This window comes from Aedes albopictus, chromosome 3, assembly GCF_035046485.1.
Source record: "Aedes albopictus strain Foshan chromosome 3, AalbF5, whole genome shotgun sequence".
NCBI classification, from domain to species: Eukaryota; Metazoa; Arthropoda; class Insecta; order Diptera; family Culicidae; genus Aedes; species Aedes albopictus.
Window position 1 is genome coordinate 97,997,200 of NC_085138.1, and position 27,581 is coordinate 98,024,780.

Consider the following 27,581-nt stretch of genomic DNA (forward strand, 5'->3'; position numbering starts at 1 on the left):
TACAATCGAGCAATTTGTTTTGCAAATTAGGATATTAACAGTGAAAATACAAGGTGCTCATTATGCCTCACCTGCTCGCCCCTACGTGTTACAATCATCACTCCATAACATGGCGACCATGATATGCCGACCTAACAGTTTCGAAAGCAATAATAGCTGAACAAGAATTCATCACACACCATGATATGGCGACCGTGACATGACAATTCAACAAACATTACAACCAATTATTCCTGAACTAATACGTGTAAAAAAACTGATTAAGAAATCATCACTCTTCATAACATGGCGACCGTGACATGCCGATGTAAGCAACATACTTCGCTTTTCGTGTACCGTCAAATGGGGTAACTTGCAACACTTTTCGACTTTGAAGCCATATCATTTAAAATCTAAACATTTGAAACATCCTGTGAAGCATCGTGTATGCTAATTACCCCGAGTAGAATACTATGCAGCACTTGGTTTACCAAAATACGTTGCCACCTAATCAGGAGGTGCGAAATACATGCTTGTTGCAAGTTTCCCCATCTGTGGGGTAACTTGCAACATAGGACATGAAGCCAAGTTAGCTATCATTAAACAGCACTAACATTCTAGTACATATATAGTCGTTTTGTAAATTGCATGAAACATACCATGAAAAGATGTACACTAACCAATTGACATATAATTTTTCATGAAAGGATTGATAGTTATTGCAAGCGAGAGTATATCGTTTAGCAACAGGTCTCACGTCTCTCAAACACAAAATATATATATTATTCTCGTGACTTAGCACTCATTACAAAATGTCAACAATGATTATTGTCATTTCTTGAAAAGGTAGAGTGAGTCATCTTCAAGTTGTTTTCAGTTTGAAGTGGTGTTTGGCCCTTTCAGCTAAATTAACATGATTGAAAGACACCTATTCTACTTTGTAAATGTCAAACTCGCTAATTTGGGTATTAAACTGAAATAATTTACTCCATCCATTCAGAATTGATGTTGCTGATTGCTTTACAGCGTTCATAAACAAAAATTGAACTTTTAACAAGATGAAACATGAATGAAACTTCAAAATGTGGTATTTCCTAACAATGTTCCTAACAATGTTCCTAACGTGACCTTCAAACGTGCAAAAAAAATGTAAAAAATGAATTGTCATTTGAAAATAACCGCGTTAGGTAATCAATAAATGAACCATTTCGGTTATTTCTGTCAAATATATCGTGAAATGAAGATAAATAATAGAAGGTTTCGTCAAATTCAACTGTTGCAAGTTACCCCACAGTGGTTGTCGAATATAATACTGATTTTTTGCATTACTTAGTCGATAAGTTTATCAAACTTTTATCGTTTAGCTAAGCTTACTATTAGGTACCCTAACTGCAAGCAAGGTCATCAGACTTATCGCACTAACCATAAGGGAGAGGTCAAGCACGATTTTCATACTTGTTTTTATGGCATAAAATGAGCAATCCGTTTTAACAGTGTAGCTAAACCATAAACAAAGAAACAAAGCTAATTTTTATACTAAATCGATCTTTGATACACATAATCTCTATAACCGAAATAGTAGGGCATACTAGTTTTCATTATTATTAGAAAATGCTTCACATTTAGTGTATGTCATCGTGTTGCAAGTTACACCGCTGTTGCAAGTAACCCCGTTTGACGGTATATTGAATATAACGCCGGGGCGCCCGTGAAATTGGGCTCAGTTTCTAGGAATTTGCAAGCTGGTATCGAAAACGTATTCCAAATTAAAGATAAGTTTGGCTTTTCCAATGTTTCGACACCGGATTCTTCAGGGAAAAAATGTCGTTGTTCTTTGTATTAGGAGATTTTTGTTCTGATCCGGTCAGTATGGAGTTTTGGTTGAAACATTTAGATTTTTATAATATTAACCAACCATATGCCATGTCTCGACTAAAACCCCATACTGATCGTCACAGAGCAAACATCTACTAAGACAAATAACTAACGTACATTTTTTTTTCTACAAAAGACGCCAAATCTGGGTTCGAAACGTCTGACAAAATTAAATAGTTTGTTCTATTTCAACAAGACTGCAAAGCCGAACCTTCCATCTCCAATCACAGTCGACACAGTGACATATTTCAAATATTTAAACTTCAACATCCATCCATACTTTTATATGAACATGTTTTGATAATTTTATTATTCTGAAATTATTTTTTGAATTTTACGATTTTACACACAAAACGCTTCCAGCAAAATTGTATACACAATTTGCAGAATTTCTCTGAAGAAGACTAAAATCACTCGCTCGCATGAAAAGTACATCTCATTGTTTACAAATTGATGGTTTATCAGTGAAACTTATCTAGTAAATAAGCCAAGCAAGAAAGTATTGACATTGTTTTTACTCAAAAATTCCTAAAACTTCTTTACTTTTAATTTATTTAGACAAATAGTACTTTATTTTTGTCACAAACTATTTTGTCGAAAAATTGATAAAAATCATCATAATAGCTTGCTTTATTTAACAAGCAAAGTATACTTATAATTTCTGATACAGTCTATATTGAAGAACTTTGCCAAAGCTCACCAAAAGCAATATAAACTAATCAGAATTATAAAAGAAAGAAATTTACTACTGGTTCACAAAAAGTTCATTGGAGTTATTCAACATTTGAAGCATGTTTTAACATTCATCCACGAGAAAACTCCACCAACAGTTCACCGTTTTCACCAGAACCTGTTCTTTCTGTCAGTAAATCAAACTGATTCATACTAGTTCATACTAGCAAGAGTAACTACTCAAAAACGTTGAAGTTGAACTTTTGCTCGCTGTTACTCCTGTTCCCTCTCACTTCCCTCCAGAACAGATGCTTACTTGTTCTTGTCGTTGCCCGTCGTAAATCAGCAAACGCAAAACAAAGAGACAGTCCCGCACGCAAAACTCAGAACACCGGACACGACGCGCCGACCACGAGGTTAAAACGGTTCAAGAAACTTTACTTAACCGGAGCAAGTCAAGTCTAGAACTGAAGTCCGGTGGCGACGACCTAGCTCATGTAGGCTGCGCGCCGGCGATAGGCCGAGTTCGATTTTCAAGATAAAATGTCAATCAGCGCCTGGCGGTGTGGTGCTGGTGCTACCGGAGCATTCTGTGATCCTTATCGAACAAGCGGATACGAGCTGGGCCTTATCTCCTACTGCGCATACATACCACAGCAGCGAAGGAGCCAGATAAGATCCAACCAAGGTGGTAAAGCCTGAACGCGGCGCACAAATACCCATCGATTTTTATCGAAGCAAAGAGCTTAACAACACCGCGACCTAGGTGCGAGAGATTTCCTCGGTCGCGATTGTTTTATGGCTCCTTGTGCTTGCTGCAAAATTGGATCAACATGGGTATTACATAAACGGGGAGAGGTATATAAAAATAACAGCGCTGCTGCATCGCATCGACCGGGGAAAGATTACCTCAAGCTGCTTCGATAAACTCGCGCAATTAGTGGAGGATGTATACGAAACCGAAACTCACGTTTGATCGTTTTATTTGATCAATGCACCGAACAACATCGGTTCGATGACCACAAACGTGACGCCTAAGACTAGAGTAAGGTGGGGTAAAAGCTCTACTTGAAGCGTTTTTAGATGTTTGTCGAAATCGTGCCTCCACCTTTTAATCACCTCAAGTCTTCGTAATGCGAATACTTTCCCAAGTAAATTTTTAGTTTAGTTTAGTCTAAAGGAGGTTGTCAGAACAATTATAAAACCAAAATAAAAGGTAAAAGGTTTTATGACGGTTCTTAAAACCTCTACAAGACTAGTTTGTCATCAAAATTTTAGTTGGGTTGTTACTATGCATGAACAAAAGCACATGTGAACTATTGCATGATATGCTTCCCATTTCACCCTACAAATTAATCCACCCATCAGTTGATACGGTGCCATATAAACCACGGACCCTGCAGCGAGAAGCAAAAACGAAAGTCCAAAGTAACTCGGGTGCATCGGAATTGCACCACTTTTTTTCTAAGTGGCGCGACGTGTACTTCACGGACTCGTTAAAAACTTGTTGTTTATGAAGCATTCTTTCTGATCCGACCATATTAGCACTCACCCTGCCGGGATTAAAGAGAGTGAGCGAAATGGACTTTGACGTTCGGAACCACATAAAACTTATAGGGTTACGTCGTATATCAGTTCCGACTAAATGGCGTGTGATAAGATAAGATAGGGACCGGACCGTGTTTAGCACGTGTAATTCCAAGGGAATCGCCTTTCGGTCTCTCTCTCTGTCTCTCTCAAGTGGATGCTCGGTTTGATATCAGACGAGAATTGAAATTCTTGATTGTTTGGTTTGGTTAGGTCATCCACCAAGCATGTTGACTAATAGCATACCGTTCAAGTACCGGTGACGCTACGCTTGCAATGTTTACCTATTCGGTGTAATCAAGTGCGCCGTAATTAGAGCTTTTTATTGAGCAGCTGTTCTTAGCGTTAGAGTAGTGTTCACAAAGCAAAGTCCATCTGACAGTTTGCTGTCTTCGGAGGGTGTTTATAAATTGTTGCGAGAATTCTCAACAAAATTCAGAGAGGATTCTTCACAGAATCTTGCAAGGATTCTCCATAGTATCCTGAAAGGATTCTCCCCAGAATCCTGAAAGGATTCTCCACAGAATCCTGAAAGGATTCTCCACAGAATCCTGAAAGGATTCTCCACAGAATCCTGAAAGGATTCTCCACAGAATCCTGAAAGGATTCTCCCCAGAATCCTGAAAGGATTCTCCCCAGAATCCTGAAAGGATTCTCCCCAGAATCCTGAAAGGATTCTCCCCAGAATCCTGAAAGGATTCTCCCCAGAATCCTGAAAGGATTCTCCCCAGAATCCTGAAAGGATTCTCCCCAGAATCCTGAAAGGATTCTCCCCAGAATCCTGAAAGGATTCTCCCCAGAATCCTGAAAGGATTCTCCCCAGAATCCTGATAGGATTCTCCCCAGAATCCTGATAGGATTCTCCCCAGAATCCTGATAGGATTCTCCCCAGAATCCTGATAGGATTCTCCCCAGAATCCTGAAAGGATTCTCCCCAGAATCCTGAAAGGATTCTCCCCAGAATCCTGAAAGGATTCTCCCCAGAATCCTGAAAGGATTCTCCCCAGATTCCTGAAAGGATTCTCCCCAGATTCCTGAAAGGATTCTCCCCAGAATCCTGAAAGGATTCTCCCCAGAATCCTGAAAGGATTCTCCCCAGAATCCTGAAAGGATTCTCCCCAGAATCCTGAAAGGATTCTCCCCAGAATCCTGAAAGGATTCTCCCCAGAATCCTGAAAGGATTCTCCCCAGAATCCTGAAAGGATTCTCCCCAGAATCCTGAAAGGATTCTCCCCAGATTCCTGAAAGGATTCTCCCCAGATTCCTGAAAGGATTCTCCCCAGAATTCTGAAAGGATTCTCCTCAGAATTCTGAAAGGATTCTCCCCAGAATTCTGAAAGGATTCTCCCCAGAATCCTGAAAGGATTCTCCCCAGAATCCTGAAAGAATTCTCCCCAGAATCCTGAAAGGATTCTCCCCAGAATCCTGAAAGGATACTCCCCAGAATCCTGAAAGGATTCTCCCCAGAATCCTGAGAGGATTCTCGACAGAATCCTGAGAGGATTCTCGACAGAATCCTGAGAGGATTCTCGACAGAATCCTGAGAGGATTCTCGACGGAATCCTGAGAGGATTCTCGACAGAATCCTGAGAGGATTCTCGACAGAATCCTGAGAGGATTCTCGACAGAATCCTGAGAGGATTCTCGACAGAATCCTGAGAGGATTCTCGACAGAATCCTGAGAGGATTCTCGACAGAATCCTGAGAGGATTCTCGACGGAATCCTGAGAGGATTCTCGACGGAATCCTGAGAGGATTATCGACAGAATCCTGAGAGGATTATCGACAGAATCCTGAGAGGATTATCGACAGAATCCTGAGAGGATTATCGACAGAATCCTGAGAGGATTCTCGACAGAATCCTGAGAGGATTCTCAACAGAAACCTGAGAGGAATCTTGCCCGAGTCTTGAGAGGATTCTCGCCAGAATCCTGAGAGGATTCTCGATATAATCCTGAGAGGATTCTCGACAGAATCCAGAGAGGGTTCTCGACAGGATCCTGAGAGGATTTTCAACAGAATCTTGAGAGGATTCTCAATAGAATCCTGAGAGGATTCTCAATAGAATCCTGAGAGGATTCTCAATAGAATCCTGAGAGGATTCCACACAGAATCCCAAGAGGATTCTCCAGAGAATCCTGAGAGGATTCTCTACAGAATCCTGAGAGGATTCTCCACAGAATCCTGAGAGGATTCTCCACAGAATCCTGAGAGGAATCTCGACAGCATCCTATGAGGATTGTCCACAGAATCCTAACAGGATTGTCCACAGAATCCTGAAAGCATTCTCAACAGATTATTCAAAGGATTCACAACAGAATCCAGAGATGATTCTCAACAGAATCTTGAGAGGATTCTCTACAGAATCCTGAGAGGATTCTCCACAGAATCCTGAGAGGATTCTCAACAGAATCCTGAGAGGATTCTCGACAGAATCCTGAGAGGATTCTCGACAGAATCCTGAGAGGATTCTCGACAGAATTCTGAGAGGATTCTCGACATAATCCTGAGAGGGTACTCGACAGAATCTTGAGAGGGTTCTCGTCAGGATCCTGAGAGGATTCTCAACAGAATCCTGAGAGGATTCTCTACAGAATCCTGGGAGAGTTCTCTACAGAATCCTGGGAGAGTTCTCAACAGAATTCTGGGAGAATTCTCAACAGAATCCTGGGAGAGTTCTCAACAGAATCCTGAAAGGATTCTCAACCGAATCCTGCGAGAATTCTCTACAAAAACCTGAGAGGATTTTCCACACAATCCAGAGAGAATTCTCCACAGAATCCTGAGAGGATTCTCTACACCACATAAACCTGAGTGGATTCTCCACAGAATCTTAAGAGGATTCTCCACAGAATCCTGAGAGGATTCTCAACAGGATCCTGAGAGGATTCTCAACAGATTATTCACAACAGAATCCAGAGAGGATTCGCAACAGAATCCTGAGAGGATTCGCAACAGGATCCTGAGAGGATTCTCAATAGAATACTGAGAGGATTCTCAACAGAATTCTGAGATGATTCTGAACAGAGTCCTGAGAGGATTCTCGACAGGATGCTGAGAGGATTAGCAACAGAATCCTGAGAAGATTTTGGAAAGCATCTTGAGGAGATTTTGATAATAACCTTGAAAAGAACCTAAGAAGCATCTTAAGTGGATTCCCAAGAAGATAAATATTATAATTTTGATGAAAATCTTGACAGGACATCCATATTAAAATCCAGATCAAATGAGAATGCTGATACCATTCTGATAAAAATGGCTGTAAGGATTTGTAACGGAACCACACAATACAGAACTATTTTTAAGAAAGCTTTTTGACAGTAAGAAGAGAATTCTACATTTCTAGTAAAATTTCTTAAAGATTTCCTGCAGTAAGTCCTTGCGAATTTCTTAGAGATATTAGTAGTTATATTGAACAGTAAACGACACATTTTTTTAATAATTTTCTACATTCTATATGCTCACATGATAACGAAACACAAACAAAATCAATTAGTGAAGAGATTGCTTGTAGTCAAAACAGGTGATTTTGTTTGACAACATCCCTTGACAAATAGACCATGTAGATTTATTTAGATGTAGATTTATTTAGATAAAGCAAGCAGAACACTCTAAACAATGTTAAATTAGATGATAAAAACAGAAGTTAATGTGTACCAACACCAAGTCACACAATGTTAGATCTATCAAAGCATGCAAACCCAAATCACTCGAATCACAGAAAAAGACAACATCCGGCCAGTCCCGGACGTTACTTACTGAACATCCTCCTCGATGAACATTTTTGACGAACTAATGATGACAGGGTTTCACGAACTACCGAATGGGATGAATGATTGATTTGGAATATAGACTAGCTTCTAGTGATTCCTCCAGAAATTTCCTCCCCTTTTAACACTTGATTACAACAATAACAAAAACACCAACACTTATTCCACTTGTGCACAGGATGACTATTTTTTGCGAATTTCACTTCGCACTTTTTTCACCTGCCACCTCACAACTCACTTTTTTCTGATTTGAAATCGAATTTCAAATTCCACTTTTCCCAGTAGCTAGCGGCGGTTTCGCTAGATATGATCACAACACAGCACACACACGGATTGCCGTCAACGTCGCGAGATCAACTCGCGACTCATTCTCTGCTTCGACGCGTCCGGATTACTGAAACACTTCGGTGTCGTGGTCCACCAGGTTATCTGCTGCCTCTCGTGTTGCTCGGGAACCCGCGAGACGGATAATATATATGTAGGAAGGTTGTTGTCTGCCGTTGTTGAGGTGCCGCTACAATCCTCCCGGTCGGTCGCCACTGGCAGGAGATTCTGCAAGATAAGCGGAAAGAGAGACAAACGACGTGAGAGAGTTGTTCCTGGTAGAGTTGGACGGTACGGATAATGATACAGTGGTTTTTCGATTTTGTCACGGTTCTATTTAATCACGCTTCATTATATCACTCTCGATTCTAGCACGGTATTTTTTTCGAGTTTATCACGCTATGATAATTGATAGAAATATTTCCAAATACATATTCCAATCTAAATAGGGCATAGGTATGCTATTTTTGCACATAAGTAGGGTTCGCGCACCAGTTTCGGTCAATCTAAGCGAAATTATTCCTGAAAAAAATGACAAATTAATCAATTAAAACTACCAATATGCCAATATGATAGGTGTCAATCTGTACTATGGCCAAAACTGATGCTCTACCCTAAATGGTTTCAGTGACAAAGGTGATAAAGGATTACAGACTGAACTCGATTATCTAGAATCGCATTCTAAAACATAATAAAAATAAAACATAATATTTATCAAACAAACGAAAAGCTGCATAAACTGCAATTTTAACTCATTTCAATCAAAGTTAGTTTGACAAAATTCAAGCATTAAAAGGTATTCCGTTCGCAACTTCATATAAAGTTTAGGAAGATTCCTAGCATAATAAAATCCAAAAAATTTCGTCACAATAGACCATCAAAATCACTTAAACGGCTGTCACGAAATGATCAATTATCATTTGCTACCATGCAAATACCGATAGCAAGGATGTCATAACTTAAATAATACTCAAAATTGAAAGTGCTACTCATTGTTTTCTCACTCTAGGAAACTTTAAAGTGCCATTATTTCAGACTTCATGCGTTCCATTTCATGTGGCTCCATTTCGTCTTCACTAGTTAGTTGAGGCGTTGAGGAGATATTTTCACATTGCTCTAATGCAGCATAAATACAGTCTAGGATGACTTCTTGATCTTTATTGACGGTTGGCTAAATTTATTTTTCAAAATGCTGCCTGAAGTTTTCAATTTCCATTTCGTGGTTTTATGTTTCGTTCGTTTTATATTTGCTTTTTTCTATTCAGGTGTATTTTGAGCAATATAAACACCCGCAAAAAATATGTTTCAATTTTATCACGCTCCAGTATATCACGCGATTATTTTTTTCATTCGTGATAAAATCGAAAAAGTACTGTAATGATGATGATTGGGGTATTGTTGTAAGTGGGACACGTTGCGGTCAAATACTCTGGCGACGTGCGTCAGCTGAATCGGGTAGGAAGTTGTACACAGAAGCAGCACTAGCTGCAATTTTAGATTAAAGTTTTTTTTTTGCTGTAGAGTACTTAGAGTTAGGTTGACGTCGTCAGTTGGACGTTGGTGTCCGAAAACCGGTTGACGAGGCGCACTATCGGTGCGTAGACGAAGTGTTTACTAGGGCTGCTGTGGCGCGCTAGAGCAGATCTAGCAAATATTGTCAATTACCTACTGCTCGCTAAAAGGAGTTACGCAAGCTAGTAAATCGATCAGGTTTTCAAGCAAGGTAATCATGTGCGCCAACCTCACCAGGTACATCAACCTTTTGGGGTAATTACATTCGCCAAAGTATGGTTTAGCAGCGTGTTAGATGTTATACGCTAGAGAATTATTGAAACATTACCCGTTATAAATTACTTTACTAATATATAACCATGGTTGGAATGTGCAGTGGTTTAAAAAAATGAAGTTCATCTTAAAATGCTAAAACATGACGAAGCTCTCTGAAATCAATGAATCAGTTGGTGCCACGCCGGCCATGTACTTACGGCTATTGCGGAAGGGAAGGAAGGAATGTTAGTAAGCGTGACACTTTCTTTTAAAAATCCTGAAAAATTATGGACGTCATATTTGATTCGTTGAAAACTATGGAAGAACTCATAGAAAAGCTGTGAAGCACACTTTGTCTCAGTTGAGCATGAGCATGAGCATAGATGACCGTACTATTCGTAGTTGCTACTCCGTGATTGACCAGAACAATCGAAGTTGCACAAGGAACCAACAGACGGAGCTTGGGAGTAGCTTACCGTCCTCAATGTGCATCTTCGAGAATTCCAAACTTTATTAGGTCAATAACGGCGCCGGCCACGTCCTTACGGTCATCGAGGAAGGAAAGGAATGTTATTATGACGTGCGTTGCTTACTAAAGACCGAGATCACCTCTGCGTCTCCACGTCTGTCATGGGAAGGACTTTTTGTTAGTGGGGAGGGGAAAGGGCGCATGATATGAGTTCACTTTGGTAAGTGGAGTGATTCATGCAACCCTATTAATATCAAACCACTTATTTTCATTTGGACTAAAACAAAACACATGCCGACATCGAAGATGACGAACCATTCAGATAGTTTTCGAAGTGCGAAAATTAACGAAAGAGAAAATAAAGTGATTTGAACCAACGTGGCTTTGGAACTTGGGCCGACACTTGACGTGACGAACATTTCAATGTCTGTTGACTAAAATCGCAAAAAATGTTGATGTTGCATTTATCGAATCATAAATCGCCCCGTACGAAGATGAGCAGTCAAATAGACGACGACGACGACGACGACGACGTGCACGCGGACGATCCGAATGAAAACGCGGCCTGTACACTTTTCAAAGCCAGCGCGCGATGCTTTGCTGCTGCCGAACTAGAACTACCGCACACTACTGACTGCTTGGCGTCCCGTCGTCGGAGCCCGCAGAGAAAAGAGAAAAAATCGCAAAAATCTAGCAAACCCAGCGCGCGATGCTTTGCTGCTGCCGAACTACCGCACACTACTGACTGCTTGGCGTCCCGTCGTCGGAGCTCACGGAGAAAAGAGAAAAAATCGCAAAAATCTAGCAAACCCAGCGCGCGATGCTTTGCTGCTGCCGAACTACCGCACACTACTGACTGCTTGGCGTCCCGTCGTCGGAACTCGCAGAGAAAAGAGAAAAAAAATCGCAAAAATCTAGCAAAGCCAGCGCGCGATGCTTTGCTGCTGCCGAACTAGAACTACCGCACACTACTGACTGCTTGGCGTCCCGTCGTCGGAGCCCCGCAGAGAAAAGAGAAAAAATCGCAAAAATCTAGCAAAGGCAGCGCGCGATGCTTTGCTGCTGCCGAACTAGAACTACCGCACACTACTGACTGCTTGGCGTCCCGTCGTCGGAGCCCCGCAGAGAAAAGAGAAAAAATCGCAAAAATCTAGCAAAGCCAGCGCGCGATGCTTTGCTGCTGCCGAACTAGAACTACCGCACACTACTGACTGCTTGGCGTTCCGTTGTCGGAGCCCGCAGAGAAAAGAGAAAAAATCGCAAAAATCTAGCAAACCCAGCGCGCGATGCTTTGCTGCTGCCGAACTACCGCACACTACTGACTGCTTGGCGTCCCGTCGTCGGAGCTCACGGAGAAAAGAGAAAAAATCGCAAAAATCTAGCAAAGCCAGCGCGCGATGCTTTGCTGCTGCCGAACTAGAACTACCGCACACTACTGACTGCTTGGCGTCCCGTCGTCGGAGCCCCGCAGAGAAAAGAGAAAAAATCGCAAAAATCTAGCAAAGCCAGCGCGCGATGCTTTGCTGCTGCCGAACTAGAACTACCGCACACTACTGACTGCTTGGCGTCCCGTCGTCGGAGCCCCGCAGAGAAAAGAGAAAAAATCGCAAAAATCTAACAAAGCCAGCGCGCGATGCTTTGCTGCTGCCGAACTAGAACTACCGCACACTACTCAGTGAAGCACACTTTGTCTCAGTTGGGACGTAACGCCAAGAAATATCAAAATAGGAAGCAGAACCCGGGTTGAAGAAAATAACTAACGAAGATCAAATTTTGCCATTAAAAATGAATGGCTGAATGTCAAAATTTGTTATTGGTTTGTTGGGAATAAGAGCTAAAAGAACAAAAATAATATCTGACTTTGTACCGGAAAATAACTCAATAATAACTAATTTTGTCCTTATAAGAACAAGCCAAGGACAAAATATTTCAAAATGAAGAATATCTTAATAATTTATTATCGAGTTATTGAGAACAAAATAAGTTATTTCAAATAAGATCATCATAATTGTAAATTTTGTTCCTATGATTGAAAAAAACTGTATTGTAATCCCGGGTAGATAGAAATAACTAAAGAAGATCAAATTTTGCCATTTAAAAAGAATTGCTGAATGGCAAAATGTGTTATTTGTTTGTTAAAAGATAAAATAACAAAAATAATAACTGACTTTGTACCGGAAAATAACTCAATAATTACTCATTTTATCCTTATAAGAACAAACCAAGGACAAACTATTTTAAAATTTAGATTAAAAGAATAAGTTATTATCGAGTTATTGAGAACAAAGTAAGTACAAAATAAGTTATTCCAAAAAAGATTATCATAATTGTAAATTTTGTTCTTATGATTGAAAAAAACTGTATTGTAAGTTCAGAAATTAGTTATTATTTCCTTTTTTCAGGAACAATGTGAGTTATTATTTTTTATTTCTTTTGGCTCTTATTCCTAACAAACCAATAACTACATTTGCTCTTCTTCAATATTCTATAAAATAAAATAACTAAATAACTCATCAATAACAAAACAAGTTATGATTGCAAAATATGCCATTGGGATGTGATTTTACTTATGATGCTCAAAAGAACTTATTTTGCTATGATTGCACATTTTGTTATTATTTAGTAATTTATTGTTATTCAATAATAACTCAGAAATATCAAATTTTGCAATGATAACATATTTTGTTCTTAGCGAGTTATTCAGTGTTATTCATAAATAATTCAAGAATGATTATACACGTGATATGATGGCAAAATTCGTTATTATTTTGTCCTTGATTTGTTCTTTGCCTCTACCTCGGAAGTTCTGAAATGTTTTGTCCTTGATTTGATCTTATAATAACAAAATAAGTTATTATTTACTTTTTTCTGGAAAAAGGTGAGCTATTTTTTTGTTCTTTTAGCTCTTATTCCTAACGAACCAATAACAAAATTTATTCTTCATAAATATTCTATTTCAAATAAAATAAATACTAAATACGCTCCCCCCCGACATTTGGCATAAAGTCATTTGGTATAAGGTCGTTTGGCATAAGGCCACTTGGCATAACGACAATTGGCATAACGGTCATATGGCATAATGACCATTTTGCATAATCGAAATGCACCCTTCTTTATTATGCCAAGTGTCTATTATGCCAAATGACCGTTATGCCAAATGACACAGACCCCTAAATAACTCATCAATAACAAAACAAGTTATGATTGCAAAATATGCAATTAGGATGTTATTTTACTTAGGATGCTCAGAATAACTTATTTTGCTATGATTGCATATTTTGTTATTATTCAGTTATTTATTGTTATTCAATTATAACTCAGAAATAACAAATTATGCAATGATAATATTTTTTGTTCTTAGCTAGTTATTTAGTGTTATCCATAAATAACATAAGAATGATAAAATGAGATATGACGGCAAAATTTGTTATTATTTTGTCCTTGATTTGTTCTTCGCCTCTACCCGGGAAGGAACGAGATCACCAATTACAGGTATTCTTCGATATAACGTACCCTCGATATAGCGTACCCTCGATATAACGAATTCGATATAACGTACATTTTGCTTCGATATAACGAACAAAATTGAAAATTTTAATTTTTTCCAGGAATAACCCTCATATAAGCTACGAAACCACTCAAATCAATGTTTTCTTGCAGTATTAACCTTGTATCCTAGAATTAGCGCAAATTGGGAAAAGAATTAGTGTACGTTATATCGAAGCAAAATGTACGTTATATCGAAGCACAAAAAACTAAATTACTTTTTTGTGAAAACTCATGTTTTTCATTATTGGTTTTGTGAATTTCACCGAAATCATTGTTTGGGGTTAATTTCACGTCAAAATAATCAATATAAGCATAAATAATATTAATTTTTTCTCTGCTTCGATATAACGTACACTTCGATATAACGTACAAAGAGAAAACTTTTTTGTACGTTATATCGAAGAGTACCTGTATTATCAATTCAAGTGTTCACCGGAGAATATAGTCGACGCGGCCGAAGCGGCTTCATTACTAAATTTCTATTATTCAAGGTTTCAATAGAATGAAAGTGATTTCAGCATCAGTGAACCTTAGGATTTTCAACAAAATTCGAGGGAGATTGGTGGATTTGTTTACACAGCTATTAACGTATCTCTCTCTTGAAGAACAACAATTTGCACTGGCGAGATGTTTCAAACGTATTTTGCAAGTTCACTAACAAACACTATGCTTCGGATTAGCAAAATAGAAATAGTTGATAGTAGTGAACACAGCTTTTGTAGCATTTCAGGCACTTGAACTCACCAATTGCGTATAATTGCAAATGTGTTTGGAATTCCTTTAAATTCCATTTTTTTTGTCTGTATTAACGAGATTTTTGACCCTAGGCTATTTCAACTCGGGACCCACGCTTTACTTCCCTTCCAAAGGAAGATCTCACATTTTGTAAGTATGTCGGGAGTGGGATTCGATCCCAGGTCCTCGGTGTGGTAGTCTTGTGTTCTAACCACCACACCATTTCATTTCATTTTCTAAACGATATTATAACATTTGCACCGTTAGTCTTAAGCCCATATGTTGAACGCATTCTTAAACTAGCTCATCCTAATGTTGACCGATTCTCGCTAATTGTTGAGCGGTTCATTCCGGTAGTCGGAATTTCTTTTTAAAATTTCATAGGGACTTCAGAAGGGTTAACGAGGCTTTCAAGGCACTGGTTTTCAGAGGGGTTTTAATGCGTTTCAGGGGGTTTCATGTGGTGTTTCAAAGCGACTACAGACCTTTCAAGGCGTTCCAATGTGTTCAGGTCGTTTCATGAGGTTTCTGGGGGGCTTGAGAAGGCTTCAGAGGCCCGCAGATGAATTCACTGAAATTTCATGGAGGTTTCAGAGGCTTTCAAGACATTTTAATTCATTTCAGGAGGTATCAGATTGGTTTTAGGGGGATTCAGAGGCTGTCAGGTGAATTCCACGGAGATTTAATGGGAGTTTAAGAGGCGTTTCATGGGATTTTCTGGAAGTTTAAGGGGACTGCAGTATGTTTCAGGACGTTTCATGAGGTTTTAGAGGAGTTTAAGGGGGCTCCAGACGCTCGCAGGTGAATTTCGCAAAGGTTTTATGGGTATTTCAGAAGCACGTCAAGGCATTTCAACGCATTTCAGGGCGCTTCTGGGGGTTTAAGGGGGCTTTAGAGGCGCGCAGTTGAATTTCAATACCTTAGTAGATCTGTTAACCTATACTGAATGGAGTTCTTTAGGTCCTTAAACAGGCAATAAAATCACTTAGCACATACTTGCATGAGGCTGTATGACATACATTTAATTCATAATGCTCCAATAAATCGCTGATTACGCCCCAGGGAGTTCTCGGATACTTCTATACCCACCCCTTGATAGATCAGAGCCTGTGTGAGTATGAACCTTAGTCATAAAGCTCTTAGAGACAACCAACTACGTTGGTAGATTCCGCTCCGATCGGAGCACATTCCAAAATTTTTTGCAAGCAAGTTTGGCCATATCAGTTGCGACAGAAGATTTTTCACTGATGGGTCAAAAACAAATGATTCCACTGGATTTGGTGTATTTAATGAGCTTCATATCGCCGCCCATAAACATCAAAGTCCTTGCTCAGTATATGTCGCAGAATAAGCGGCTATACACTACGCATTAGAGCGAATCGCCTCTCTTCCCTCTGATCAATATTTCATTTTCACGGATAGCCTCAGTTCAATTGACGCTATTCGCTCAATGAGGCCGGTAAAGCACTCCAAGTATTTCCTAAGCGAAATACGAGTGCTCTATCAAATCAAGCATATAACATCACCCTGGTTTGGGTCCCTTCGCATTGCTCGATCCCGGGCAATGAGAAAGCGGACTCACTCGTCAAGGTGGGCGCTATGGAAGGCGATATTTATGACCGTCATATCGTCTTCAAGGATTTTTTATCGATTGCTCGTCAGCATGCCTTGGCCAGTTGGCAACAAAAATGGGATGCAGGAGAGTTGGGCAGGTGGTTACATTCAATTCTCCTACAGGTATTGAAGACGGCGTGGTTCAAGGGGTTGGATATGGGTCGAGATTTTATCAAGATAATGTGTCGACTTATGTCCAATCACTACTCTCTGGGCTCGAATTTCTTTCGAATAGGGCTCACAGGTAGCAATCGTTGTAGCAATCGTTGTAGCTGTGGTACAGGCTATCAAGATATCAATCATGTTGTGTGGGAATGTCCCGAATACGGTATTGCCAGATCCGATTTATGTGCATCCTACAGGGCCCGAGGGAAACCAGAAAAGGAAGACATTAGAGATGTGTTGGGTAAACTTGATCTTGAGTATATAAAGCTTGTGTATGACTTCTTGAAGCAAGCTGAAGTCTTCGTTTGATATCCCCGCCTTGTTGTCAACTTGTCCACCTCGTGTCCCTTCGAAAATCGTCTGTATGTATTGTTACAGGTTGTTTGTCCACTCTACGTTTGACCAGCAGCAATACGTCACACCAAGCTGTCACGTGACAACGAAAAGCCCTATCACCCTATCCTTTCCTCAAATATTTTTGTTCCCCCTAACCTAGACCAAACCGTGAGTTTTACGGTTCCCCAAAACTAACATAGTTTATAAGACAAAAACATGAAATTTTAAATAGTTTTAACAACTGAATTCGGCTCCGTTATGCCTGTTGGCGCATGAGCCTTAAATAAAAGATTAAGTAAAAAAAACGTTGGTAGATCCGATGACCTATACTCAATCAAATTCGTGGAGATCCTCAGATTAACAATAAACTCGCTACTTGACAACACGTAGTTACATGAGACTGTGTAAACATGAATTTAATTCATAGACCCCCAATACATCACTTACTACACTTATAGATAGATGGCCTAAACTCCAGGGAGATCTTGGATTCTACTATACAATTGTAGAACTTAAGACTTCATAGAACATAGATAGAGGATGTGTGAGTATGAACCTAATTCATAATCCTAATAGATACAACTAATAGCTCCTGCGGATTAGATGATCATTACTCAATGGAGACGCGTGAAGAATCATTAAACTCACCACTTGATAGGTCATAGCTACCCGAGACTGTGTGAATATGTACCTTATTCATAAAGTTCTTAGAGACAACCAAATACGTTGGTAGATCCGTCGACCTATACTCAAGGGGGCGTTCTTGGTGGTACTCAAACAGAAAATACACTCACAACTTGACAGCGCATAAATGCATAGGGCTGTGCAAACATGAATTTTATTCAAAAAGCTCCTATAGATCACTGATTACGCTAGTAGATCAGATGACCTAAACTCCAGGAAGTTCTCGGATGCTCTTTAATTTTTAACCCTTAAACATGCCCCTTAAAATTCCACTCTGTGTCTTTTCCCGTAAACTAACTTTATCCTCAATCTTTAGTACTCCAACTGCTCTGAATATAACCAAATTTTATTTAGGTAATGGGACCTAAATAGATATTACCTAAATAGATTTTATCAAAATAGAGGTTTGAGTGTAGAAGATTGGTCTGTTGTTTTGGGGGATTTTAGCATACTTCTAAAGAGTTTTCTATTATATTTTAGAGGGGTTTCAAGGCATTTCAAGATGTTTCAGGAGGTTTTAAAAAGAGAGTGTTTGAAGTGTATCAAGAGTATCAGCATCAGGGGATTTTAGGTGATTTTAGGAGATTCAAGGGGAGTTTGGAAGTGATTTCCGGAAACTATAAAACGTTCAATGAGATTTCAGGGATGTTTTAGAGAGATGTTCAATATGTGGTGGATTATCAGCTGAAACAGATCGAGAATCCCTTCTTTTCAATTACAAATTCCGGAAAAATGCTAAACTCATTGAGGACCAGATAACTTTGCATTGATTTTTCAAGAAAGTGTTTGTTAATAAAATTGTACCAGATTTATCTTTAGACAGTTCTGCAAATCCTCATTACCTCGCAATATCGGTCCATCTGCACATTCCAAGATAATTCAGCTACGACTGTAGATTCCAAGAGCTGCTACCGTGGAATCCAAACAATCTATCAGGTCAATGCATCCATTTGGAAACGTACGTCTTCCACTCATCGATTTCGAACCAATTCATTCCGAATTCAATTCGCGTAGTGGCTTTCAAGTCCACTTAGTAAACAAGGGTATTCGGTGAAGACCAGCAGTAGTTTTTCCTCTTTCTCTTTGCAAAACCATTCGTTCAAAGTGTCGGGACTACATACGCCGCGGCGGGTCTTCAAATTTCATGAATAAGAAAATTACAAGTTTCGGCACGTCATTGACCGTTTTACGAACAAAACCGGTTTGAGTGTGGATTCCGAGTCGAATCAAACGATGCGAATCCATTTCATTGCCTTAGAATTCCTAGAACATACGCTCCAGATTCCGCAATAGTGTAATCCCAAGGTTCTAGATGGAGGTCAATTACCTCCCTTCGGCTGCTGTTTTTTCCGGTTCGGTGTATTGGAAACTAATTGTAACACCCGCGATGTAGGAAGACTTCCTCCTCGGAGAATTAGTTCCGTGGTTCCGACCCTCGCACCACCAGGAAACAGCTTCGATCACTTGGCGGATCCCCGCAATCTAGATTCTAGAACGTGGGGTTTGGATCGTTACAGGTAGGTAGTCAGCCGACCAGCAGCAACATAGGTGAACCGGTCAGCCTCATTAATTTGCGCGTCTAATTAAAGGAAAACTCTGTGGAACGGCCCGCGACTGCAGTGTATCTTAGAGAGAAGCCTCTTGGTGTCTACATTCGCGCGCAAGTGTTGGTTGTTCATCGGTATTGTGCATTTTATGCTCATACATCACCTGTGGACTTAGACTGGGCGGTGGTGGGGGAACAGGATTGAAAAAATAATACAGAGTAGGTAATTAGCATTTAATTATAGCTTGGAGTCAGTTACAACGAAATCGCCCGCTTTGTGACGGGCCTTCGGCTAAAGGCGTGTACATACAGGAGATTCCGTATGTTGCGCACATTGGTCGAGCACGTGCAGCTGTAAAGCGATATGTGGTTGATCTGCGTTGGTCAGTTGCGCTTTTTGTGTATGTGATCTGCATATTGGAAGATACGTGAAATTTTACGTGAAGTATAACTATCTCAACACAAAAGCAAATTTATCCAATAGTTGTTGTAGAAATGCTCGTCAAAGTGAAATTTGATTGCGGCGACTTTTTGTCTTTTGACTTATAAGCAAAGGTGCCATATAAACAAATTGATCAATACTTATGTATATATGGATTGATTTTTTTTACTGAGATTCACAGTTTTTTGAATATATCGTCCGGTAGCTTTTCATACACTTTGTGCGCGCTACAAATATTCGTTTCATTAAAATAGTTAAGACGATACCGACGCCCGGTATTTTAACTTCAAAGGACAATATTATATAGCATAAACAAAATTTCGATGTCAAATTTAGGCAAAAACATAAAAAAATCACTAATAAAGTGGTGAAGCAATCGATAGAACCATACACAGATAGAATCCTGTTTGGCTTCAACCTCCTTAACCTACCGCAATTTGAGCCGCATTTGCACCATTCAAGGTTCGGTATCGTGTATGTATGTATTGCGAACGAGCGCGGTGGGTGTCTGCACATATGCTGCAGCACCACGACCACGAGGAAGCCATTTCCGCGAAACGTCGGCGTGGCGTCCGGTGCAGCTGTACTCAGGTTCCCCACCATAAAAGACCCAACCCATAGGCAGGCAGGAAAGCGAAGCTGCTATGCAGTAAGCATCAAAGCAGTGTGGTGAAAACATATTTATGCGCTCCAACGGCAACCAGATGCCTGCTGCGTCGCTCCATCGTAGCCCCCGCAATCCCATAGCTGCGCTCCAAGGAGCGCGAGCGGTAGAGCGAAAAGTCGAAGAAGATTGGCAACAAAACGGAAGAGTTGCAGAACCTGTTTAGTTTGTTGTTGTTTCTTTTTCGCGATATCTACAAATGAACGGTTCGGTTTTGTTGTGTTTTTGCGAGAAACTTTCTTCGTACCATGTCCTACTCTTGGTGCTACGACTACGACTAGTTGTGTTCGAATGAAAGCTGTTTTTTTAGATATTCTTTGATTCTAGTTTCAGTGGGTTCCCCCAAGCAAGCAAGGAACAAAGCGACTTATAATAGCTGGGATGACGACGAATTCACACTTTAGTGTGAAATTGGAAAAGTACAGCTAGACTGATGGTGGACTAAATGTTGATCTGACTCACATTTAGTCATGTCTAAAGGTCCTATCTGCAGAAGAGAGGCTCTCTTTGGTTTCCCTCTCTTTCGTTAATATCACAGCAATTTATTTGTAATAAGATTGTCTCCTTGCATTGAACGATGATCAAAACAATCTTCTTTCGATTTGTACTGCAAAAATAGTTGAAAAGTGTACCATTACGTTGCAATAATTGAAAGGGAAAGTGAATAAAGAAAGCCTCTCAAATGCAGATAGGACCTATTGAAATGTTTGGCCTGATTTATGTTTCCCCTGAGGAAGACACTACGCCCGTGTCGAAACGTCGGCTAAATAATAAAACTCGTTTTTCAAAGCCTAAGACTGCGTAGCGGTTAACTAAAATGAAGAATAAATTTTCCGTTAATACAAAATAACATAAACAAAGCACTATAAATAAAAACGGGCGTGCTCTCATTTCATCCACGGATATAAAAACTATTTTATTATTAATTTGACGGTTAAACAAAAATACGGAATCGCTAAAAATGTTTTGCCACGGACAAAATTAAGTTTATATAAAGTTAAGACGAAAAATACTCACGATCACAAATCCCAAGCATCAACTGTTGGTTCTTTGTGTAAATGCAGTTGTCCTTGCAATAACAGAGGAGCAACCGCGGGCGGTCAATCATGCTCATGCTCATGCTCAGTTAAGACGAAAAATTCTCACGATCACTATCAAAAGAGTTTGGATGCAATAATTGATTTGTAATAATCGATTTTAATAACATGATAATTACCGAGAGAGAAAATAAATGATTTATATTCGGTTACTTTTGCAAGTCTAGACACTAGACCACCATGAGATTATCCAAAAACCAAAAACACAATTTTGGATATAATTCTATCAAGAGAAAATCAACCAAAAGGAATCAATCGCTAAGGTTATGCCTTTATGATATTGAAATTGAAAACAGAACGTTCTTACCCTTTAAAGTCTGGTAAATGGAACTGTGGTCTATCCCCTTTTGTTTCGATATTTTTAGGCAAACTATGTAGATGACACAGGAATTTCTGAAGAAAATCAAATGAAATTCCAGGGTGTCCATTCAATTACAAGATTTTTTTTATTTATTCATCAAATTTCATCACCAACTCTGCAGAAGTTTCTTCAGGGATTCCTACAGAAAATTCTTCAGAGTTTCCTACAGGAGTTTCTTCTGAGATTAAACCAGAAGTTTCTCCGGCGATTTCTACAGGAGTTCTTTTAAAGCATCCTCCTAATATGCCTTTAAGAATTTTTCTAAAATTATCAATCCTATCAGGAATTTCAGCAAAAGTTCTCTTAGAGATCTCTTCGGGAGTTCCTTCAAAGATTTCTCCAGAAGTTCCTTCAGAGATTCATCCAGAAGAATTCAGGGAAGCCTGTAGGAGTTTTACCATGGATTTCTTTCAGGTTTTTCGATAGGAGATTACCCTCTTGATTACCCCAGCAGTGCCTTCCGTAATTTCAGCAGGAACTCCTTCATGGCTTTTTACAGAAAATCTTCGTAAAATTTCCCTTTGAGTTTCTTCTGGGATCTCTCCTGGAATCCATCCTGAAATTTCTTCGAAGATTTCTCTTAGAATTCCTTCGAGATGCCTCATAAAGACTTTTCAGTGATTCTTTCAGAAGTTTTTTACGAGACTTTTGTAGGTTCCATCAAGTAATCCTACAGAAATTCCTCCGGGGATTAATCCAGGATTACCTTCGAAGATTCCTGCAGAATAGTAGTGCCTTCAAGGATCTCCTCAGTAGTTAGTAGTAGGATTCAAGAATACATCCAGGTGTTTCATGCATGTGATTCCTTTAGAAGTTCCCTCAGCTATTACAACAGAGATCCCTCAGGTATTCACTCAGAAGGTCCTTCGGAGATTCTTTCAGGGATGCCTCCAGGAGGTCCAACAGGAATGTCTCCAGAAGTTTCATCATGAATTCTTGCAGGAGGTCCTTTAGAAATTAGTCTAGGAGTTCCTCCAAGGATTCCTTCAGGAATTTCTACAGGAATTTGTCCAGACAGTGCCGATTTCCTAACTTCAAATCTACCTGTACCCCAATTATAAAGTCTTGAATTTTCTGAACAAATTTGCTTGTAATAATTAGAATATGACGAGAATAACTGCTTTCACTCAGGCGCTGTCCATAAACTACGCATGTTTGGCCATCTAAGAACCCAGCCCCCCCCCCCCCCCCCCCCCCCCCATCTCCCTATCGTAGACTAATATCCACACAAAATTTTTGAAATTTGTATGGAGCGTAGACTTTGGCCAGACTCCCCCTCCCTCCCTAATAGTCTACGTTGTTTATGGACAGACCCTCATTTCTATTTCGATTTTGATCATAAATTCCCTGCAATTGCAAGTTTAAGGGTCGGTCACAGGTAAAAACTGAGGTAACGCGACGCCACTGAGTCCAGGAGTTCGTTCACAGATTCCTTCAGAAGTTCTAGGGATTCGTGCCGATGTTTAAGGGATTTTTTCTGGAATTTCTTTAGGGATTCCTTCAGAAGATCCGTCAGAGATCTGATCAACAATGTTGATCAGTGGAATGAAGAGAGAATATTCCCTGTTTGTTTATGCTACTGGAATTTACTTATTCTATTTCGATCTGTGCAAGCTCTCGGCTACAATTCGCTCCATTGAATCTACGCCAAATGAGGCATCCTTCTCCACTGAGCTCAGTTCTGCGCCAAATGCTTCCATTGCAGTCCCTTGGTCGTTGACTACTCTTTGCCCCACTTCAAACTCAGTCATCTTGTGCACGGCCTGACACACGGTCGCCGGCATCTCTCTGGGTATCTACTGAATATTATTTCCACCTGTCCTTCTTATGGCTTCCTTGCGACGGGACCAGCCCAACGCAGCCAGAAGTGATGTATGAACCTCACAATATTCTTATCTTACACTTGGTATAGCTCGTGATACACGCGAAGCCGCCAGATGCCGTTTTCTTCAATTCGGCCGAGTATTGTTCGCAGGAACTTACATACGTACAAATACTCCAAACGCTCTCCGTCCGACTTCTTTCGACGTCCATGTCTCGTGACCTAGTAGCTACTACAGTTCTATCTGTCAGCAAGCTACATTCGCGGTTGTTGCAAGATTCGGCCTAGGCTTTTGACCTAAACAGTTTGTGACTGTTCTTGCTAACTTTTGCTTGGGTATGTGTTAGTGTTGGACTAGCCGGTATTATGTATTCCGGTGTAAATGTGTTACTGTGTATCATGGCTATTACGTGTTCTATTTATTTCGTAATTTTTGTAAATTATTCCTGAGAAGAGTGCAAGTAAGACTTCAATATCTGTTCTTTTGTTCATTCAACTTTTGTAACTTGCTATGTGGCCCATCTCTAGACATTGTAACTGTAGTGTGCGCGTGTTGATATTTTTGTCTAATATCTACTCTTATCGGATCGAATAGATGTTGTTTGTTGATATGTGATTCATCAATGCTGTTTTTTTAGAGCAACAATTTGTGAGTCGTTTGCTTCCATGTTTCAGCAGTTTTTCCAGAGTATTGTAATGTGTTTGGTAGGCGAATTATTGTCATTCCATATGTACGCAACTTCACAGTCGCTGCATGGAATGATGTAGACGACATTACTCCGTTACTCTGGTAGGACTGGATCTTTTACCATGATGAAGAGCTCCCTGGTCGACCGAACATTGTATGTGCGAGTCGTATGTGGCCGTAATCTCGCTGAAAGACTCTGTCGATTCTGCTAGATAAATATGTTATGTATGGAGTGCGATTGTAGGTATTTTCCAGGTTTTGTGGCTGCTGTTGGTGTTCATCTACGTGCTCATTCATTCATGTTGGCGATCCTACTTCGTAGCGGTTTTGGATACTCGTTTAGTTTGCAGTTGTGTATCGATTATTCGTGCTTTTTCACGTTCGCCTAGATCCGTCTAGCGAAATTTTTTGCCATGTTTAGCTTTTGGCTGAGAGGATGGTATGACCAGAAAGTTCAGAAATCTTCTACTTACAATGGATTTATGGTACCATTGTACCTTCTGGTTGCTGTTGGAAGCATGCGTAGCAAGGGTAGTTTGTTGTCCACTTCCAGCTCGTAAGTGAACTGGATATAGCTATTAAAAGTGTCTAGAACATGTTGCAATTTGCTGATATCAGGTCATCGAAAAATTTTCGCATAAAGGGCAACGGGATATTGAGCATTCGGACGACAGTATCCAGCAAGGTTTCAATCACAAAGTCCGCTATCCTATCGCTGGAGGCAGCGGATTGCCCATCGTGGTGCCGAAGATCTGCTGGTAATGCTGCCCGTCAAATTTGAATAAACCAAGTAAAATTCAACTTAAAAAATAGATCCAAACAAATGCCGATAGTTAGTACGTTTTATCGTCGCTGATATCCAGATTTATGATCCGTCGAACTATGTTGCTGTTCAGTCTTTCGTACCTGGAAGTTGGACCGCGTAGGATTGGGACGTAGGTTATTCGATCCTTTATTAAGGTATGCGCACAGCAAATTCCAGCCAAAGAAAATCAAGCAGTAATAATGCATTTGAACATATTCCCAAACCAAAAGCAATTCATCGTAAAAAGCATTAATTTACTATAAATCAACATTAAGACATTGTTGCTTTGACTTATTATATCCGTCATCTCGAGCTTTGCGCTTGAGTCCTTCCGTAAAGTTTTGCACAGTACCTTCGATCGCTTGCCAAGAAATTTTTACCACCTTTGTGTCTAAATCAATCTTAGTTTTTGACGAAAGCTGCTTTTCTTGACATTTTTTGAAGATTCCAATTCACGGTTACTCAATATTTTTCAATAGGTGTGAGTTTTAAGGTGTATGAGATTTTAGCTTTTTTCGGAAAAATGCGGTACAATTTTTACATAGTTTTCTGCATACAAACGCAAGAATTCTCCACCATAAGCACGGCACAAAAATCAATCCAAATCAATACACAATATATAAGCTTTTAAGGGGTGCCAGCCATTTTTTTCGACATTCCCCGTAGTGACAAAGATGATTCGTTGTACATGTATTATTGAAAGCTCGGTTTTTCAAACCAAAATTTCATATTATAGGCCAAACTATGTATTTCTTGCCAAACATCGATTATTTCTGGGTCTTAAGTCAATCTGCAACCTTTCCACGTTGAAATAATGCATAGAACCGAATTCTTGAAAGCTAACTAAAGTCAGCGGGGACGGTCGTTTGTGCAAAAAAAAAATCGAGAACTTCTTGTTCCCTTGACTCTATTTTAAACACTATATCAAAATATCTCCCGAAGTAAATATTTTTTTTATTCCTCTCACAATAAGCTTCCGTTTACGCCATAGGTTATGACGATTCGTTGAAAATTGTGAAATTTCTATCCAAAACTAGCTGTCCCGGCAAACTTTGTCTTGCCAAGCTGTGGTGTTTTGACAGCTGTTGGGTTCATTGCAGCACGGCACTCTAGATCGGTTTTATTGCGATCGTGATGATTTTCTTCCCAGTTCATAAAAAAATCAGATTTTTATCAATTTTCTTACTTTTCTAGTTTATTTTCATAACTTTTTATACATATAAACACAGCCACCATGAATACGAATCGAACCGTGCAAGAGTCACACTGATCGGTTCACCCGTTCGTGAGTTTTGTTGCCTCAAAGGTACATCAAACTTATTTTTATATATATAGATGCGGTGGCTAGATTTTGCTGTGTGCATACCTTAGTTGACGCTTCTTCTTCTTGTAGTCCTCGGATTCCATCGGGACCGTCTTGTGGCCCTTGTCCGATCCGACAACGTGCGACTGCTTGGGCATATCCGTAGAATTTTGCTACTGGCTCTACCGGAACAGACCTATTTCTGCTGCTATGGATGTAGTTCGTGATGATTTTCACTACTGCAAAACGGTTGCTATCCTGCCTTTCAGAAATGGGATTTGTCTCGATAATTCGTTCCACATCGGTCTTCAGATGCAGGAATAGGACACGGTTAATGAAGAGAATTGTCGGATAAAAGAGACGCAAAGCAAGCAACAAAGCAGGCACGGCGATTACTCTTTATCCCAACTGGTAGCAGATAATGACATAATCCCGATTTTTTTTTTGTTGGGGACAAAACAGAAGCTGAATTTGTTGCGTATTTTTCAACTCATGAATAATCGATTATTATTTACCCAAAATTGAATCTGTTTGATGGTAAGTATTCAGCAGCGTTGCGGTGTTTACCGACTCGAAGTTACTTCTCGAAAATCGCAATGCAAGGCTAAAAAATCTCCAAACTCGTGTTTTACGATCTTTGTCCTATTCTGTTGGCACAAACATATGTCGCATTGGGTCGATTGTCGCAACAAATGCAGGTTGCGACATTGTCATTATTGTTGCGCGATGAATGAATTTTGATTCACTGGACACGGTCCGCTGAAGTGACGGGTAAAGCGATCATTGAACCAAGGCTAAGTACCTACTTAGCCGAGTCGTCCGAGTTGATTGATCCCCATATTCGCTAATCCAGCTTCTGGCGGTACTCATCTGTCACACCTTCTGCGAACCGTTGGATATTTGATCCTCTGTAGTTCCGTCCCCAGCTGTCCACCAGGACATTGTCTATTTGGTAGTAAGTTTCGTCATTTGGGAGCATCTAGGTGTACTGATGGATATGTGTGCATGCAAAGTAGGTACAGCTGATGGCAATCCCTCTAACTGCAGCGAATGAAACTAGTCTCAGACCATTATCGTTGATAGCAGACTGTATCGGCCGGAAAAAGCCCTCTCTATCGACCAGAGGATTGGCGTCACATAAAACAATTTCCAGGTCATATTTTGGGCACTCTCCGTGAGTGTTCTCGAGACATTTGTAGAACGCGTCCTTCGTGTCATCGTTTTTATCGTTTGTCGGCCCATAGAAGTCGATTAAACTGTAGTTGAGAATTTTCTTCGTATACTCAACACACAGATTCGGTTACTTCGTATACTCAACAATCAATCG

General features: G+C 40.0%; 1 protein-coding gene across 4 annotated transcripts in view; it reads right to left on the minus strand.

Moving 5' to 3' along the window:
* LOC115253916 (long-chain-fatty-acid--CoA ligase 4) overlaps positions 1-27,581 on the minus strand; it is a 113,216-nt gene that overhangs the window by 44,948 nt on the left and 40,687 nt on the right. For 2 of the 4 annotated variants that reach the window (XM_062856934.1, XM_062856935.1), the window contains exon 3: positions 7,873-8,435. In XM_062856934.1, coding sequence (XP_062712918.1) covers positions 7,873-7,895 — 23 coding nt within the window. In that variant the 5' untranslated portion in view covers positions 7,896-8,435. Of the gene's footprint in view, positions 1-2,842; positions 3,235-7,872; positions 8,436-27,581 lie in introns of those variants that run through there. The other 2 variants (XM_029874171.2, XM_029874172.2) reach the window with 2 other exon arrangements.